This window comes from Lepus europaeus, chromosome 19, assembly GCF_033115175.1.
Source record: "Lepus europaeus isolate LE1 chromosome 19, mLepTim1.pri, whole genome shotgun sequence".
Taxonomy (NCBI): Eukaryota; Metazoa; Chordata; class Mammalia; order Lagomorpha; family Leporidae; genus Lepus; species Lepus europaeus.
This window is the reverse complement of record NC_084845.1, coordinates 38,226,730-38,240,617: the sequence shown is the minus strand read 5'-3', so window position 1 is coordinate 38,240,617 and position 13,888 is coordinate 38,226,730. Positions and strand designations below refer to the sequence as shown.

At 53.0% G+C, this 13,888-nt stretch overlaps 1 protein-coding gene across 3 annotated transcripts in view; it reads right to left on the bottom strand.

Annotated features, from left to right (window-relative positions):
- Positions 1-10,593, bottom strand: part of NOD2 (nucleotide binding oligomerization domain containing 2) — a 42,406-nt gene extending 31,813 nt beyond the window's left edge. For 2 of the 3 annotated variants that reach the window (XM_062177175.1, XM_062177176.1), the window contains exons 1-2: positions 10,518-10,593; positions 3,608-4,074 (exon numbers count right to left, since the gene is read on the bottom strand). In XM_062177175.1, the coding sequence (XP_062033159.1) occupies positions 3,608-4,066 (459 nt within the window). In that variant the 5' untranslated portion in view covers positions 4,067-4,074; positions 10,518-10,593. Of the gene's footprint in view, positions 1-3,607; positions 4,075-10,517 lie in introns of those variants that run through there. The other variant, XM_062177177.1, reaches the window with a different exon arrangement.
- Positions 10,594-13,888: the final 3,295 nt, after the last annotated feature.

Genomic DNA, 13,888 nt, shown 5'->3' with positions numbered 1-13,888 from the left:
GGCTTCAGCCTGATCCAGCACCGACTATCTGGGGAGTGAACCAGTGGATAGGTGATATCTCTCTGTCTCTGTCTCTCTCTCTTTTTCTGTCTTACTCTCTCTGCCTTTTGAATAATTAAATAGATTTGATTGTAAAAGACACATACATGTTGAGGGCAGTTACCTCCAAGCTATTTGAGCAAGCATGCCCCTACACCTTATTTATATTTTCCTTGTCTTCACCATGAACCAATATCATTCCTTCTCTCAGCTCTTGCTGCCTGAGTCAGTTGAGGACATTCATTTCACCCCACAGCAGTGCTCAGCCTGACCTTCTCCTGGGAGCCCCTGGCAAGCTTCCCACCCAAAGTACCCAACAGCCCGCTTCCTCTGACCATACTCATGTTGGACAACCAGTATCTAATTTGTGTCAGGCCTACCAGATCCTCCAGCTATAGTGAGCCCCATATTTCCCCAGACTCATTCACAACCCCATTCACCAACTTCCCACAGGGGCCCTTATAGCCTCCCAGGGAGGGGGAAGCAGACCATGGCCCTGAGACTGTGTGTTCGGCTTCTCTGCCCTGAAAGCTTTCATCCAACAAAGAGCAACTGGCCCTCTCCTTACGCAGCTATGTTTGCCTTGCTACTCCGTTTTTCAAAATGAAAATAATCTATTGTTTGGGAATTTATTTTGAAATAAATAGTGCTAAAATTATGTCAAGGCAAAAAATGATGAACATTCCTTTGGATAATGGATACCTGTGCTAATGTTACTTGGAAAAGGGCCTGGGTAAGAGTGGCATTCTATCTCTCACCCTGGGTTATGGGAGTCTGTTTATGTCATATCCATAAAGTGTGCACACTTTCTGTAGGCACTTCCTACGGTTCCCAGTGAATAAGTGTTTAAGTTATTATTGTGGTAGGAGCCAAGCAACTCCAGGCTCAGTCTGACACCTCAGCCCATCAACTTCAGCAGGTGGATGAGTCACATGGGCAGCTGGTCTCACAGCTGCTGTTGTCAGCCTCAGGTTTCCTAATCACTGCTACACCCAACTGAACAAGTGTGCCGCGCCAAGCTCCCACATATTATAATGGCGAGGAGCACAGGCTTTGGAGAAAAACAGGGCTGGCTTCAAATTCTAACTGGATTGCCTCCCAGAGACATGATTTGGGCAGTTTCTTCTTTTTTAATCTGAAAGGCAAGCAGGGCCATCCCCCATCCACTGGTTCATTCCCCAAATGCCCACAATGGCCAGGAGTAGGCCAGGCTGAAGCCAGGAGCCGGGAACTCAATCCGGTTCTCCCACTGGAGTGGAGGGACCCAACGACTTGAATCATCATATTCTGCCTCCCAGGATGTGTATTAGCAGGGATGTAAGCTCAGGAGTGGAGCTATGACGCAAACCCGGGCACCCCAACACAGGACACAAGCTTTCCAAATGGTGTCTTTTTTTTTCTTTTTTTCCTTTTTTTTTTTGACAGGCAGAGTGGACAGTGAGAGAGAGAGACAGAGAGAAAGGTCTTCCTTTTGCCGTTGGTTCACCCTCCAATGGCCGCCGCGGTAGCGTGCTGCGGCCGGCGCACCACGCTGATCCGATGGCAGGAGCCAGGTGCTTCTCCTGGTTTCCCATGGGGTGCAGGGCCCAAGCACTTGGGCCATCCTCCACTGCACTCCCGGGCCACAGCAGAGAGCTGGCCTGGAAGAGGGGCAACCGGGACAGAATCCGGACCCCAACCGGGACTAGATCCCGGTGTGCCAGCGCCGCAAGGTGGAGGATTAGCCTGTTGAGCCACGGCGCCGGCCCCAAATGGTGTCTTAACCCTACGCCGAACATACACCCCTAGACTTAGTTCTTTAATTTGCATTTTGTTTTATTCCATAGCATTTTTCTATCCTCAACCCGAAATCAATGACAGCCATCTCTCTACAGGAAACTAAAATATCCAAATGTTAGTTGGACACAACTAATTGTGCCACCCACAGTCCATCAGAAGTTCAGCCACTGAGAGAAGTCCATGACATCAGCGAATCACAGACTGTCAGAGCTCAAAAGCAGGGCAGAGAGAATTAGATTCTGAAAACATAAGCATCACACAGAGCAGCTCCTGTGAAATCCACAGTCTTCAGATCTAGGGCCCACTGCACCTTCCACCCACTCAGCTCAGTCTCCCTGTTCGATTTTGGTTATCGTTGTCTTCTTAGACTTTTCTTAGAATAATTTTAACCCATTAAAATTCGGCCTTTCTCCTTTCCACATCTGAGCATTTAAGGTTATAAATTTTCCTCTATGTCCTGCCCTAGCTGCAATCCTGTAGAATTTGATAATAATATTCTCACTATCGTTTGGTTCTGAATATGTTCTAATTTCCATTATGATTTCTTTTTTGGCTCATTTTTTATTCAGTAATCCAAATACTTCTTCTATTCATGTCCTGCCTCCTATGGTCCCAAGAAATCTAGGCTTCCTTTTACAAACCCCTCAGAGAATTGGGACCAGACTACACCATGGAACACTCGATCAAAGATGACAAGACAGAAGCTTATGACTTCTCAGGTGCATTGAAATTGGCCCCCAACAGGTCATATGAGACACCAAAGTAGATACAATGACTCATGTCTTCTGTAATCTCCTTGGAGGTGGTGCTCAAGGTATAACTGCAGGCTCTGTGTGCACTAGGTATGGGGGTCCACACAGGGTCTGCTCTGTAAATACTTGGCCACCATGAGCCAGTTTTCAACCACGCTTGAAGACTGATTAGCTTACTTTATCAGTTTCCACCTAGCCTCATCTAAACTTACTAGAACAACATATATATATATATATATATATATATATATATATTTTAAAAACAGATGAGAGCAGGACATTGTGGCTCGGCAAGTTAAGCCACCACTTGAACTGCCCGTATCCCATATCTGAGAGTGCATTCCGAGTCCCAGCTACTCCGCTTCTTGCTAATGGGTCTTGGAGGCAGCAGATGCCAGACAATGTACTTGGGCCCCTGCAACCCACAAGGGAGACCCAGGTGGGGTTCCTGACTCCTGGCTTCAGCCTGGCCCCACCCTAGCTGTTCAGGCATTTGGGGAGTGAACCAGCAGATGGAAGATCTCTGTCTGTCTCATTTCTATCTCTCTCTCTCTCTCTCTCTCTCTCTCTGCCCCCAACCTCCCTCTCCCTCTCTCCTTCCCTCTTTCTCTGCCTTTCAAATAAATAAAAATAAATAAATAAGATTTGTGAAAGGCAGTAATCAAAGTGTACAAGCACTGGCAACAGGAATGAGGGAAGTCATGATGATTAACAGGCTGATGATGGTAACGATGTGCCAAGGACTCTTCAAAGCAGCACACAAATCAGCTCATTGACTTCTCCCAAAAACCTCTGCTCTCATAAAGAAGCCTGAAGATGCAGCTCCACGCCGCACCACGCTGGCTGCAGAATGGAAGCCCTTGGCCACCACACCACACTTCTTCTGTCACAAGGTCTATTTCCAACCATCAAGAGCAACGTGCACCTGCCTGCCTTTCTTTTTAGGGGAGGCCACACAGTTACCCCACAGAGCTGATTTCGTAAGGACCAACCACCCTCTCCCCATGACTTCTGCTGACCAGGACGGAGAGCCTTACCCTCTGGGATGACGTGAAGATGGGCAGCCTGATTTCATCACATTCGTACTGGCTGATGAAGCCCTGCTCCCGCACCAGGTCCAGCACGCCCTCCACGTGGCTGTACAGTCTCCTGACGATGGCTGGCCGGTGACTCTGCAGGTCCTGGGTTGGGTGGAGTGAGTGGGGGTCCCAGCAGCCGTGCAGCTCAGGGCACTGGCTGCTGTCCTGGGCCTCCTGGACAGCCGCGATGAGCTTCTGACAGCCCCAAGTGCCTTTATTCCAGACAGTGTCCAGGAGGCGCCTGGCCAAGTGGGACAGAGGCTGGCCCACGAGGCGGAGGCCCTCATAGTCCTCCCAGGAGAGGACTTCCCATGACAGCAGCAAGTCCAGGATGCTCTCGAAGCCCTCCAGGGACCCCGAAACCAGCAGCCCCACCAGCTGGCTCCTCTGTGCCTGGAAAGCCTCTTGAGAGCACATTTCACAACCTGGGGAGAGAGTGTGGTCAGTACAGAACTTCTCCAGGGCACAGGCAGGGGGTGGGGCGCAAGCCAGTCTCACCCCACATCCAACTTGGTCATAGTTCTAACCTCAGAGGTTGCCCAATCCAAGATTCCTATCACACCAATGTGTAAATTATGGCTCAGAGAAGGCAAGAAAGTGACTCAAGTAAAGAAGCCAAGAATTAAATCAAGACCGTCAGCTCCCATAGCCATGCTTGAACCCTGATTCAAGAAGCTTTAAAAATGGGGCCGCCGCTGTGGCATATCAGGTAAAACTGCCACCTGCAGTGCCGGCATCCCATATGGGCGCCAGTTTGAGTCCTGGCTGCTCTACTTCCAATCCAGATCTCTGCAGTGGCCTGGGAAAGCAGTAGAACATGGCCTAAGTCCTTTCGTCCCTGCACCAGCGTGGGAGATCTGGAAGAAGCTCCTAGCTCCTGGCTTCGGATCGGCACAGCTCTGGCCGTTGCAGCCAATTGGGAAGTGAACCAGCAGATGGAAGACCTCTCTCTCTCTCTCTCTCTCTCTCTCTCTCTCTCTGTGTGTGTGTGTGTGTGTGTGTAACTCTGACTTTCAAATAAATAAACAAAATAATAAAATAAAGAAACCGAAGCACAAAGAGGCTTAAGTGATTTGTACAATTAGTAAGGCAGAGGTAGGATTTGATCCCAAGCGGTGTAACTGTAGAAGGCCTGCCTTGAATTCCCTTATTGTTGGGTTCCCCCAGAGCAGTCCCAAAACCACTCCAGGGCACATAACCCAGAAAATTGCTACAAGATCCCAACCTACGGTGCAGCAGGCACTGTGGTGCAGTGGGTTAAGCTGCCACTTGGGATGCCTACATCCCATATGGGAGTGTCTGGTTTTAGTTCTGCTTCTGATACAGCCCCCTGCTAATGCACAGCCCAGGAGGCAGCAGGTGATGGCGCAAGTACCTGGGCCCCTGCCACCCATGTGAGAGATCCAGACGAAGTTTCTGGCTCCTGGCTTCAGCCTGGCCCAGCCCAGGCTGTTGTGGGCATTTGGAGAGTGAATCAGCACATGGAAGACCTCTCTCTCTCTCTCTCTCTCTCTCTCTCTCTCTCTCTCTCTGCCTTTCAAATAAATGTATAAAACTTTAAACAGAAAACGATACCAATCCAGGTAAAGTAAAAAGTCACCATGCAAGCTACAGAGTTTCAAAGCTTGCTGGTGCACCATCCCCCTCCACCACACACATGTATATACAAGTACACGCACACACACACACACACACACTGGCCCTGAGCCCCTCACTTGCTCCCACACACTCCCTACCACACGCACACGCTGCCACCTGCTTTGCTCAGGGCCCAGCTGCTGACTGCCAGTCCTGAGAATTTAACGACTGGAGACCTCCAGGAGCTTCAGGCACAGAGAACAGCAGACAAAGTCTGTCCTGATCATACTGCAAATGCACAGGTCCAGGGACAGCGGCTGGGGACTGCCCAGAGAAAGCGAAAGTGAAAGGTGTAGGGATGGAAAAAGCAGAGGGATGCCTGCCGCTTTCTACACAACCAGGGACATTCCAGGAGGCTCGAGGCAGCAGAGGCCAAGGGCCTGGGGATTTTGTATCCTTCCGGTCGATTGTTGACGTGTCTCGCTCCGGCTTGGCCCACGTTGGAGCCTGGGTCTTACTCATCCTGGCCTCGCTAAGGCAGGCAGCACACGAGGCCCAGCACAGGCACGGTGAGAACGTTCGTGAGTCAGAAACCCAACAACAGAGGGGAGGAATACCCCGTGCCCATCCCCATCCGTCCGCCGAGGAAAGCAAAAGGAGAAATCTGAGCCAGGCCGGCTGGAGCCCTTGTGCGGGCCACAGGGGAAACAGGAAGTGAGGTTACCATGTGTCCGGCAGCTTGGGAGGGAGGGAGGGCGCGCGCCTCCACTGCAGAGCCCACAGTAAATCAGGGACTAAGAGAGTCCTCGCTGACCTAACAGGTCTCCCTCTGTGCCCACCTCCCTGCAGAGGAGCCAAGGAGGGTCAGAAGGGGTAAGACAGGGCTCTGGGCTTAGCCTTGGGGTGGATCTCAGCTGTAGAAATACCAGCCCTGAGCGCAACACCAGCCCCCCCCACCAGCACCACCCCTGCCCAGGACCTGGGGCAAACACCTCCCTATCACCCTCCCTCTGAGAACAGCCCCCACAAAAGGGTCAGCACTTTCCCTGGACCCAGTCTGGCAGCAATTTAAAAAGACTGGAAGTGCAGGTGAGACAGGACAGCGGAAGCTCAGGAGGGACCCCTGCTCGTTCCTGCTCACTGGGAGAGACTAGAGCACACTCCCCCAGGAGAGCCCACTAGGGCTTCAGGAAGCAGGCACACTGGGAAGACAAGTGCCCAGCGACAGTGGACGGGCAAGCCTGGACGGTCCACAGGCTCCACCTCCAGGGGAAATCCGGAAAGGACAGGCGCGAAGCCAGAGCCGGCCAAGCTGCTGAGCAAGGTCATTCTTGGCAGTTCTGGCCCTAAACCTTGTGCATCCACCACGCTCCCCACCGAGAGCGGACAGGAGACACACCCCCAGACACACTCGCCCACAAGCAGCCCACAGCAAGGAAGTAGGGCTCTTTGTGAGCGCACCAAGGCGCCGGGGAGCCTGATAGCTTCCCAAGCCAGACACGCTCCAGTGACGTCAGGGTTCTGTGGACACAGGAAGGGAGAGGCAGGCCTAAGTCATGGGGCTCACTGCTCTGTCCTCCCCCAGCAGCTGGGAAGTCCCACTGGGGCTGGCCTTCCGGATCCAGAGCAGGGAAAAGCCCTTAGGACCCATTCAGCCAGCTTCCTGTCCCTGAGCAGGCATTACCCTTAACAGCTGGGGACGAGGACCTGGCCTTGGTGCTGTCCTCACGAAGCAGCTAAGAAGTTCCTCATGACGTCTGGCTCTAAGTTTCTTCCGCTTCAGTTTAAATTGAGAAAGAAAGGGGGAGCTCTTCTCTGAGTACTTGGTTCACACAAGCGGTCCCTAAACCCTCATTCTCACCCCTTTATCGCTTGGCTAGACGTCCCCTCCTCAGACTAAGTGCGTCCGTGTGACTCCACTTTGGAGTCCTGACTGTGCTCCTCAGGGCGAGGTGCGGGTAAGGAGAGGGGCAGCTTCTTGCTGAAGCGCACACTCCCACGGGCCCTGCCAGGTCTATAAGCCCAGGTCTGAGCCCCCCACAACTTCCCGAGACCACAGCCAGCTGGCCTCCCGGGGGCCAAGAGCCAACTGCTTTGCCGGAGTGTTAATATCTCCACCGGGCAGGCTGGAGCTGTGGCACAGTAGGTTAAGCGCCAGCATCCCATATGGGTGCCAGTTTGAGTCCCAGCTGCTCCACTTCCGATCCAGCTCTCCACTGATGGCCTGGAAAAGCAGTGGAAAAGGCCCAAGTGCTTGGATCCCTGCACCCCTATGGGAGACGTGGAAGAAGCTCCTGGCTCCTGGCTTCACAGCGGCCCAGGTCTGGCTGTGATGGCCAACTGGGGAGTGAACTAGTGGATGGAAGACCTCTCTCTCTACCTCTCTCTGTCTGTAACTCTGCCTTTCAAGTAAATAAGTAAATCTTAAAAAAAAAATAATAAATTCCACCGCGGACCCTGCAGACAGGACAGGGCAGGGCAGCAATGCCCAATTCTCAACTGTCCTGTGTCCTCCTGTGGCCTTGGATGCAGGCCCCTCCCAACACAGCCATCATCCATTCTCCCCCCACTCACCAAGCTTCTCTAAAGAACAGTTCCCACCAGCACAGGCAGACTGTCATTTCCCCATCACAAAAGCAAAGCCCTCATTCGACCCCTCTTCCCCCTCAGAGCCAATCCCCTTCCCCCTACCTTGGCAGTAGGCTCCCTGTACTGCTCCCTCTCCCTTTAGGTCCCTTCAGCTGCCTCCAGCCCAGCTTCAGGGAGGCTGCTTTGGGCAGCATCACGGGCTGCAGCACTTGTCCCAAGCCCATCCAGCTCTCTCTTCTTGCCCACAGGTTGCTCTTCCTGTCTCCTCGACTGGCTCCAGAGCTCACTGGCTGGACCTCTGCACCACCACCCCTCCTCGCTAAATGAGCCCTGCTCTTACAGTTTGAAAAAAAAAAAAAAAAAAAAAAAAAAAAAAAAAAAACCACCATGTACATGTGATGAGCCCCAAAGATTTCCAGCTCCAACCTCTCCCTTGAACTTCCCAAGTGCCTAACTCGATAGCACAGCAGTGCTAAAGGGCACATCAAATTTAACAAGCGTAAAACCAACCTCTTGATGGGTCCCCAACAGCTCCCATCTCAGTTGCTTGGGGGCGAAAAGCTCAGAGCCATCCTTCATTCCACCTTTCTCCTGCATCCCAAATCCTACTGGTCCAACCTTGGAAACACATCCCAAATCAGGGCCTGAGATGTTCTTATCACCTGCCGGCTGTGATGCAAGCCCCATGGGCTCTCTCCAGGGCGACGGCAGTGGCCCCCACCAGCTCCACTTCTGCCCTCACCAGTTCTGGTCTCCGGTCTGTTTGCCACACCATAACTGGACAGACTGTTAGACCCAAGGCCACAGCAGGCGACTCCTCTGCTCCAAGCCCTGCAGCCCTCCCACCTCCCTCAGAGTTCCAATCAAAGCCTTCGCGGTGATCTTCAAGGCCCTACGCAGTGGTCTCACAGCCCCAGGCCCTACGTCTCCCACTCATTCTGTCCGGTGGCTTCCCAAACCACACTCACCCTGCTCCAGCCACACTGGCCTCCTCTACGTCCCTAGAACAAAGCAGGCCTGCTCCTACCTGTCATTCTGCTGCCCCGGGACCTTTGCATAAGCTCTCCCCTCTGCCAGCACACTGACATCTCCCCAGGCATTCACTCACCCCTCACCTCCTGAAGACTTTGCTCAGTTGTCACCGTCTCCAGCAGGCCTCCCCTGACTACACATCTAACATTTCAATACTCAACCCCAGGAGCTCCCGTACTTTCCTCCGTGGCACTTCTAACTACCTGACGTGCCACAGATTTGCTTATCTTATTGTCGTCTGCTCCTTTCCAAAGGGCCTTCCACAAGGGTAGGGAGTGATTCTGAGTCTCCCATTCCCAGCATCTCATCTAGTGCCTGGATAAAGAATGGATTGAATGCAATAAAGGGTTTACTCTGCACGACTCCTGGAAGCAGACATGGAAGCCAGGGGTAGAAAGTGCAACCCACAAGGGCGAGTATCTGGCATGGCACTTACACATCCCACACTCGAGTGCCTGGGTTTGAGGCCCAGCTCCTCTGCTGCAATCCAGATCCCTGTGAATGCACACCCTGGGGAGGCAGCAGGTGATAGTTCAAGTACTTGGGTCCCTGCAGCCCCTGTGGGAGACCCGGATTGAATTCCAGCTTCCTATCTTCAACCTGACCCAGCCCACGCTGTTGTAGGCATTCGGGGAGTGAACCAGCAGGTGAAAAATCTCTTTCTCTCTACCTCTCTCCCTTTCAAATAAAATGAAAATAAATTTTTACACATTTTAAATATCTGCAAGCCACATAGTTTAGCGACATGCTCCCAGAGCGGCAGGACACCGAGCAGCCACCTCATCGGTGACAAGCGCCCTGTCACCAGGCATGAGCAGGAGGGGAATTCTGCCCTGGGAGAGAGAGATGAGGTGGGATGGGCCACTTGCGGCCTCAGACTCCCGTGTGCCTACAGACAGGACAAGCCCGTTTGAGTAGCCAACAAACTCAGGGGCTCTGGCAGCTTCAGGGCTCAGGGGCACAGATGGGGCAGTGAGGGCGTCACCAAGAGGCCAGGGGAGGGATGACAGGGCAGGCTTTCCCCTTCTGGGAAACACAGACCTCGCAGGAGGAGGCGGCCAGGCCGCAGCTCACGGGGGAAGAGCCAGAAGGAACTCAGAGACAAGATAGGAGAGACGCTCTTTCGGAATTCAAGTGGGACCAGAAGGCGGCTCCAGCAGCCTGAGGGGCAAAGCAGAGGGAGACCAAGGAGAGAGGGAAAGGAAATGGGGCCCCGGGCGGGCCCTGATTCGGAAAAGTGGGGAAACTGAGGCCCGCAGGGAGGAAGGCGAGGCCCCCGCCGAGCCCCAAAGCCGGACCACCCTCCCCCTCCAGGAGAAGACTCACCCAGCTGCAGAGTCTCACTCCACAGCCCCTCGCGGCCCACCCCCAGCCGGAGCCTCCCCCATACCCCCCCCCACTCCCCACCCCACTCCCCCAACCCCACCCCACCCCACCTCGTCCTCAAGGGCTCCCTGCCGGGGCCCCGGAAGTTCCTCCCTCGCCCTCAGGCGCCCACCTCCCCCTGAGCCAGCGCCTGCCAGCAGGTTCCCCAAGTCTACAGCTCTCCTGTCCTTCCATCTCGCAGTCACACCAGGGAAGCCCCTCCCCCGGCCCGCTGTGTCCGAGTCGCGGGGCCAGGGTCCTCGGCGCCGGGTCTCCTCGCCCCCCGCGGGAATACAGAACTCACCGCCAGCCGCCGGCGCCCCGACTCCTCTCGGGCCCGGTGTGGGGCCGCGACTCCCAGCTGTGGCCCCCGCTCCCGCTCTGCGAGGCTCGGCCCCGCCCCCTGGGAGGCCCCGCCCCCGCCCCAGCGCTCGGCCCGCTCGGTCCCCGCTCCGCCCCGGTGGCCGCAACCTCCCTGCGGCCGCCCCGCCGACTGCCCAGCACCGCCTCACCTGGGACCTCACCTCGGGCCGCGCTGCCTGAGGGTCAGGACGGACACACACACGCATGCACAGGCTGCGAGCGCTCTCGGTCCCTTGTGAACCCAGGCACCCTGTTAGGGACCGGTCACCTAAGGCCTTCCTGTGGGATGAGCGCCCACCGAGATCTCTGTCATTTCTTCTCTCTCAGCTGAGAGCGGCCTGCCTCAGATCAGCGTTGTAAGCACTTGCACTCCTAACACGACCACCTTTACTTGGCTCTGCACTATCCAATATTCAATAGCATGGTTTTGTTTCCATCAAAGAAATTTATTTATGATTGCCTGTTTTTTCCCAAGCAAGTGACACCATTTTTCCGTGTAAGATGTGAACATAAACATTATTCTGGGACCGGCGCTGTGGTGTAGCGGGTGAAGCCGCCGCCTGCAGTGCCAGCATCCCATATGGGCGCCAGTTCGAGTCCTGGCTGCTCCACTTAGGATCCAGCTCTCTGCTATGGCCTGAGAAAGCAGTGGGAGATGGCTCAGGTCCTTGGGCCCCTGCACCCATGTGGGAGACCCGGAAGAATCTCCTGGCTCCTGACTTCAGATTGGCACAGCTCTGGCCGTTGCAGCCATTTAGGGAGTGAACCAGCAGATGGAAGACCTCTCTCTCTCTCTCTCTCTCTCTGCCTCTGTAACTCTGCCTTTCAAATACATAAATAAATCTTAAAAAAAAATAAATAAATAAACGTTCTTTTAAAAACACTTATATTTGGGGGCCAGTGCTGCGGCGTAGTGTGCTAAGCCTAGCAGCAGCGAAATCGCGTATGGGCGTGGGTTGGAGTCCCAGCTGCTCTTCTTCCCATCCAGCTCCCTGCTAATGGCCTGGGAAAGCAGCAGAAGATGACCCAAGTGCTTGGGTCCTTGCAGAGGACCCAAGAAGAAGCTCCTGACTCCAGCTGGGCCCAGTGCCAGCAGTTGCAGCCACTTAGGGAGTGGCCCAGCTGATGGAAGACCATTCTCTCTGTCTGAAACTCTGCCTCTCAAATAAATAATTTTAAAAAAAGAAGCTTCTTTTTAAAAGTTCTTTTAAAAAAAAAACACTTGTATTTGGGTTTCTTTTTAATGTAAAGTCAATGTACAGAAAAATAACAAAGACAAACTGACATTTGCACAGTGCTTCTGCCAGGCTTTGTTAACTCAGTCAATGCCACCGCCACAGCATGGACTATTATTATTCCTAACTTATGGAAGAAGAAACAAAGGCATAGAAACGGCAGTTCACTGGCTCAGGCAGTGACAGCAGGGTTGGGATTTGCCCCAGGCCTCCTGCAGCAAAGGTCATGCTCTAACCACTGTCCCACACTGCTTCCAGGTAAATACCTGCACAAGGGATGCACAGCCAGCGAAGGTCGGGAAATGCTCTCTTCACAGGCTTGAATCTACTCTCGGGAAGTCATTCTTGATGGTGTAAAGATCTTTCTACGAGGAAGTTCCCCACCACCCAACTCTGCACCCGTGAGAACCTGGAAACTACCTACATACCCCACAATAGGTGACTCAAGAAAACTGAGAGACTCTGAACTTGGAATGCTAAACCCAGCCAGCCCTCAGGCCCCACAGCCAGCGCAGGAGTCAGTTTCTCAGTCTGACCTTCAAAAGTCTTCAGGGGTCCTCCAGCGAGAGCCCGAGGTCGAGTCCTAGCTCCACTCCTGATTCCAGCTCTGAGGCACACTCTGGAATGCAGCAGGTATGGCTCAAATAGTGGGGTCCCTACCAGGTATGCGGGAGATCCAGACTGAGTTCTAAGCTCCTGGCTTTGACCTGACCCAGCCCTGACTGTTGGCACACGTTTGGGGGATGGACCAGTGGATGAGAGATCTGTCTGTCTCTGTCTGTCTATCCTTGTATGTGTGTCTGCCTGCCTTTTGAGTAAATAAAATAAATAAAAATGTAAAACAAAATCGATCCAGAAAGCAGCCATTCCTTGCCACAGCTGCCATTATGCGCTGGACCAAACCACCATCATCTCTTACCTGGGCTATAGCATGAGTGATTCCAACCACCGTCTTTCTTCAAGGCAGCAGCCAGAATGAGTCTCTTTTTTTTTTAAGTTTTTTATTTTTCACGGACTTTTTAAAAAAAATTAAAATTTATTTAGTTATTTATTTTAAAGGCAGCAGTACAGAGAAGGAGAGACAAAGAGATGTTCCATCCACTGGTTCACTTCCCAAATGACGATAATGGCCAGGGCTGGGTCAGGTCAAAGTCAGGAGCCAGGAACTTCATCTGGGTCTCCCATGTGGGTGCAGGGGCACTTGGGCCATCTGCTACTTTCCCAGATGCATTAGCAGGGAGCTGGATTGGATGTGGAACAGCCAGGACTCAAACCAGTGCCCAAATGGGATGCTGGAGTCCCAAGCAGCAGCTTGACCTGCTACTCCATAATGCAAGCTCCAAGTCTGATTTTTAAAAAGTCAAATTAAGGGGCCAGCACTGTGGCATAGCAGGTAAAGCCGCCACCTGCAGAGTAGGCATCCCATACGGACGCTGGTTGAAGTCCCAGCTGCTCCACTTCCAATCCAGCTCTCTGCTATGGCCTAGGAAAGCGGTAGAAGATGGCCCAAATGTTTGGGCCCCTGCACCCATGTAGGAGAGCTAGAAGAAGCTCCCAGCTCCTGGCTTCGGATTGGTGCAGCCCCAGCCATTGTGGCCAATTGGGGAGTGAACCATTGGAAGGAAGACCTCTGTCTCTCTCTCTCTCTCTGTCTGCCTCTTCTCTCTCTGTGTAACTCTGACTTTCAAACAAATAAATAAATCTGAAAAAAAAAAAAACAGGCAAAACTAATTGACAGTGGCAGGATCCAAGATAGGGGCTACCACTGGGGAGGAGGTTGGAGGTAGTGACTAGGAAGGGAAAGAAGGGGATTTCTGTGGGGTGAGTGACTGTACTGCTGGGGTCTGAATGGTGGTTGCTCAGATTAAAATACTTCGTGAAAACTGGTCAAGTTCAACTCTTGAGATATTTGTATTTTCCTCTATGTTTATTGTTTCAACAGAAATCTTTTTTCAAGATTCATTTATTTTGTTTGAAAGGCAGAATTACAGAGAGACAGAGAGAGAGTGAGAGAGAGAGATCTTCCATCCGCTGGTTCATTCTCCAAACAGCCACAACAGCTGAGACTAGGCAAGCC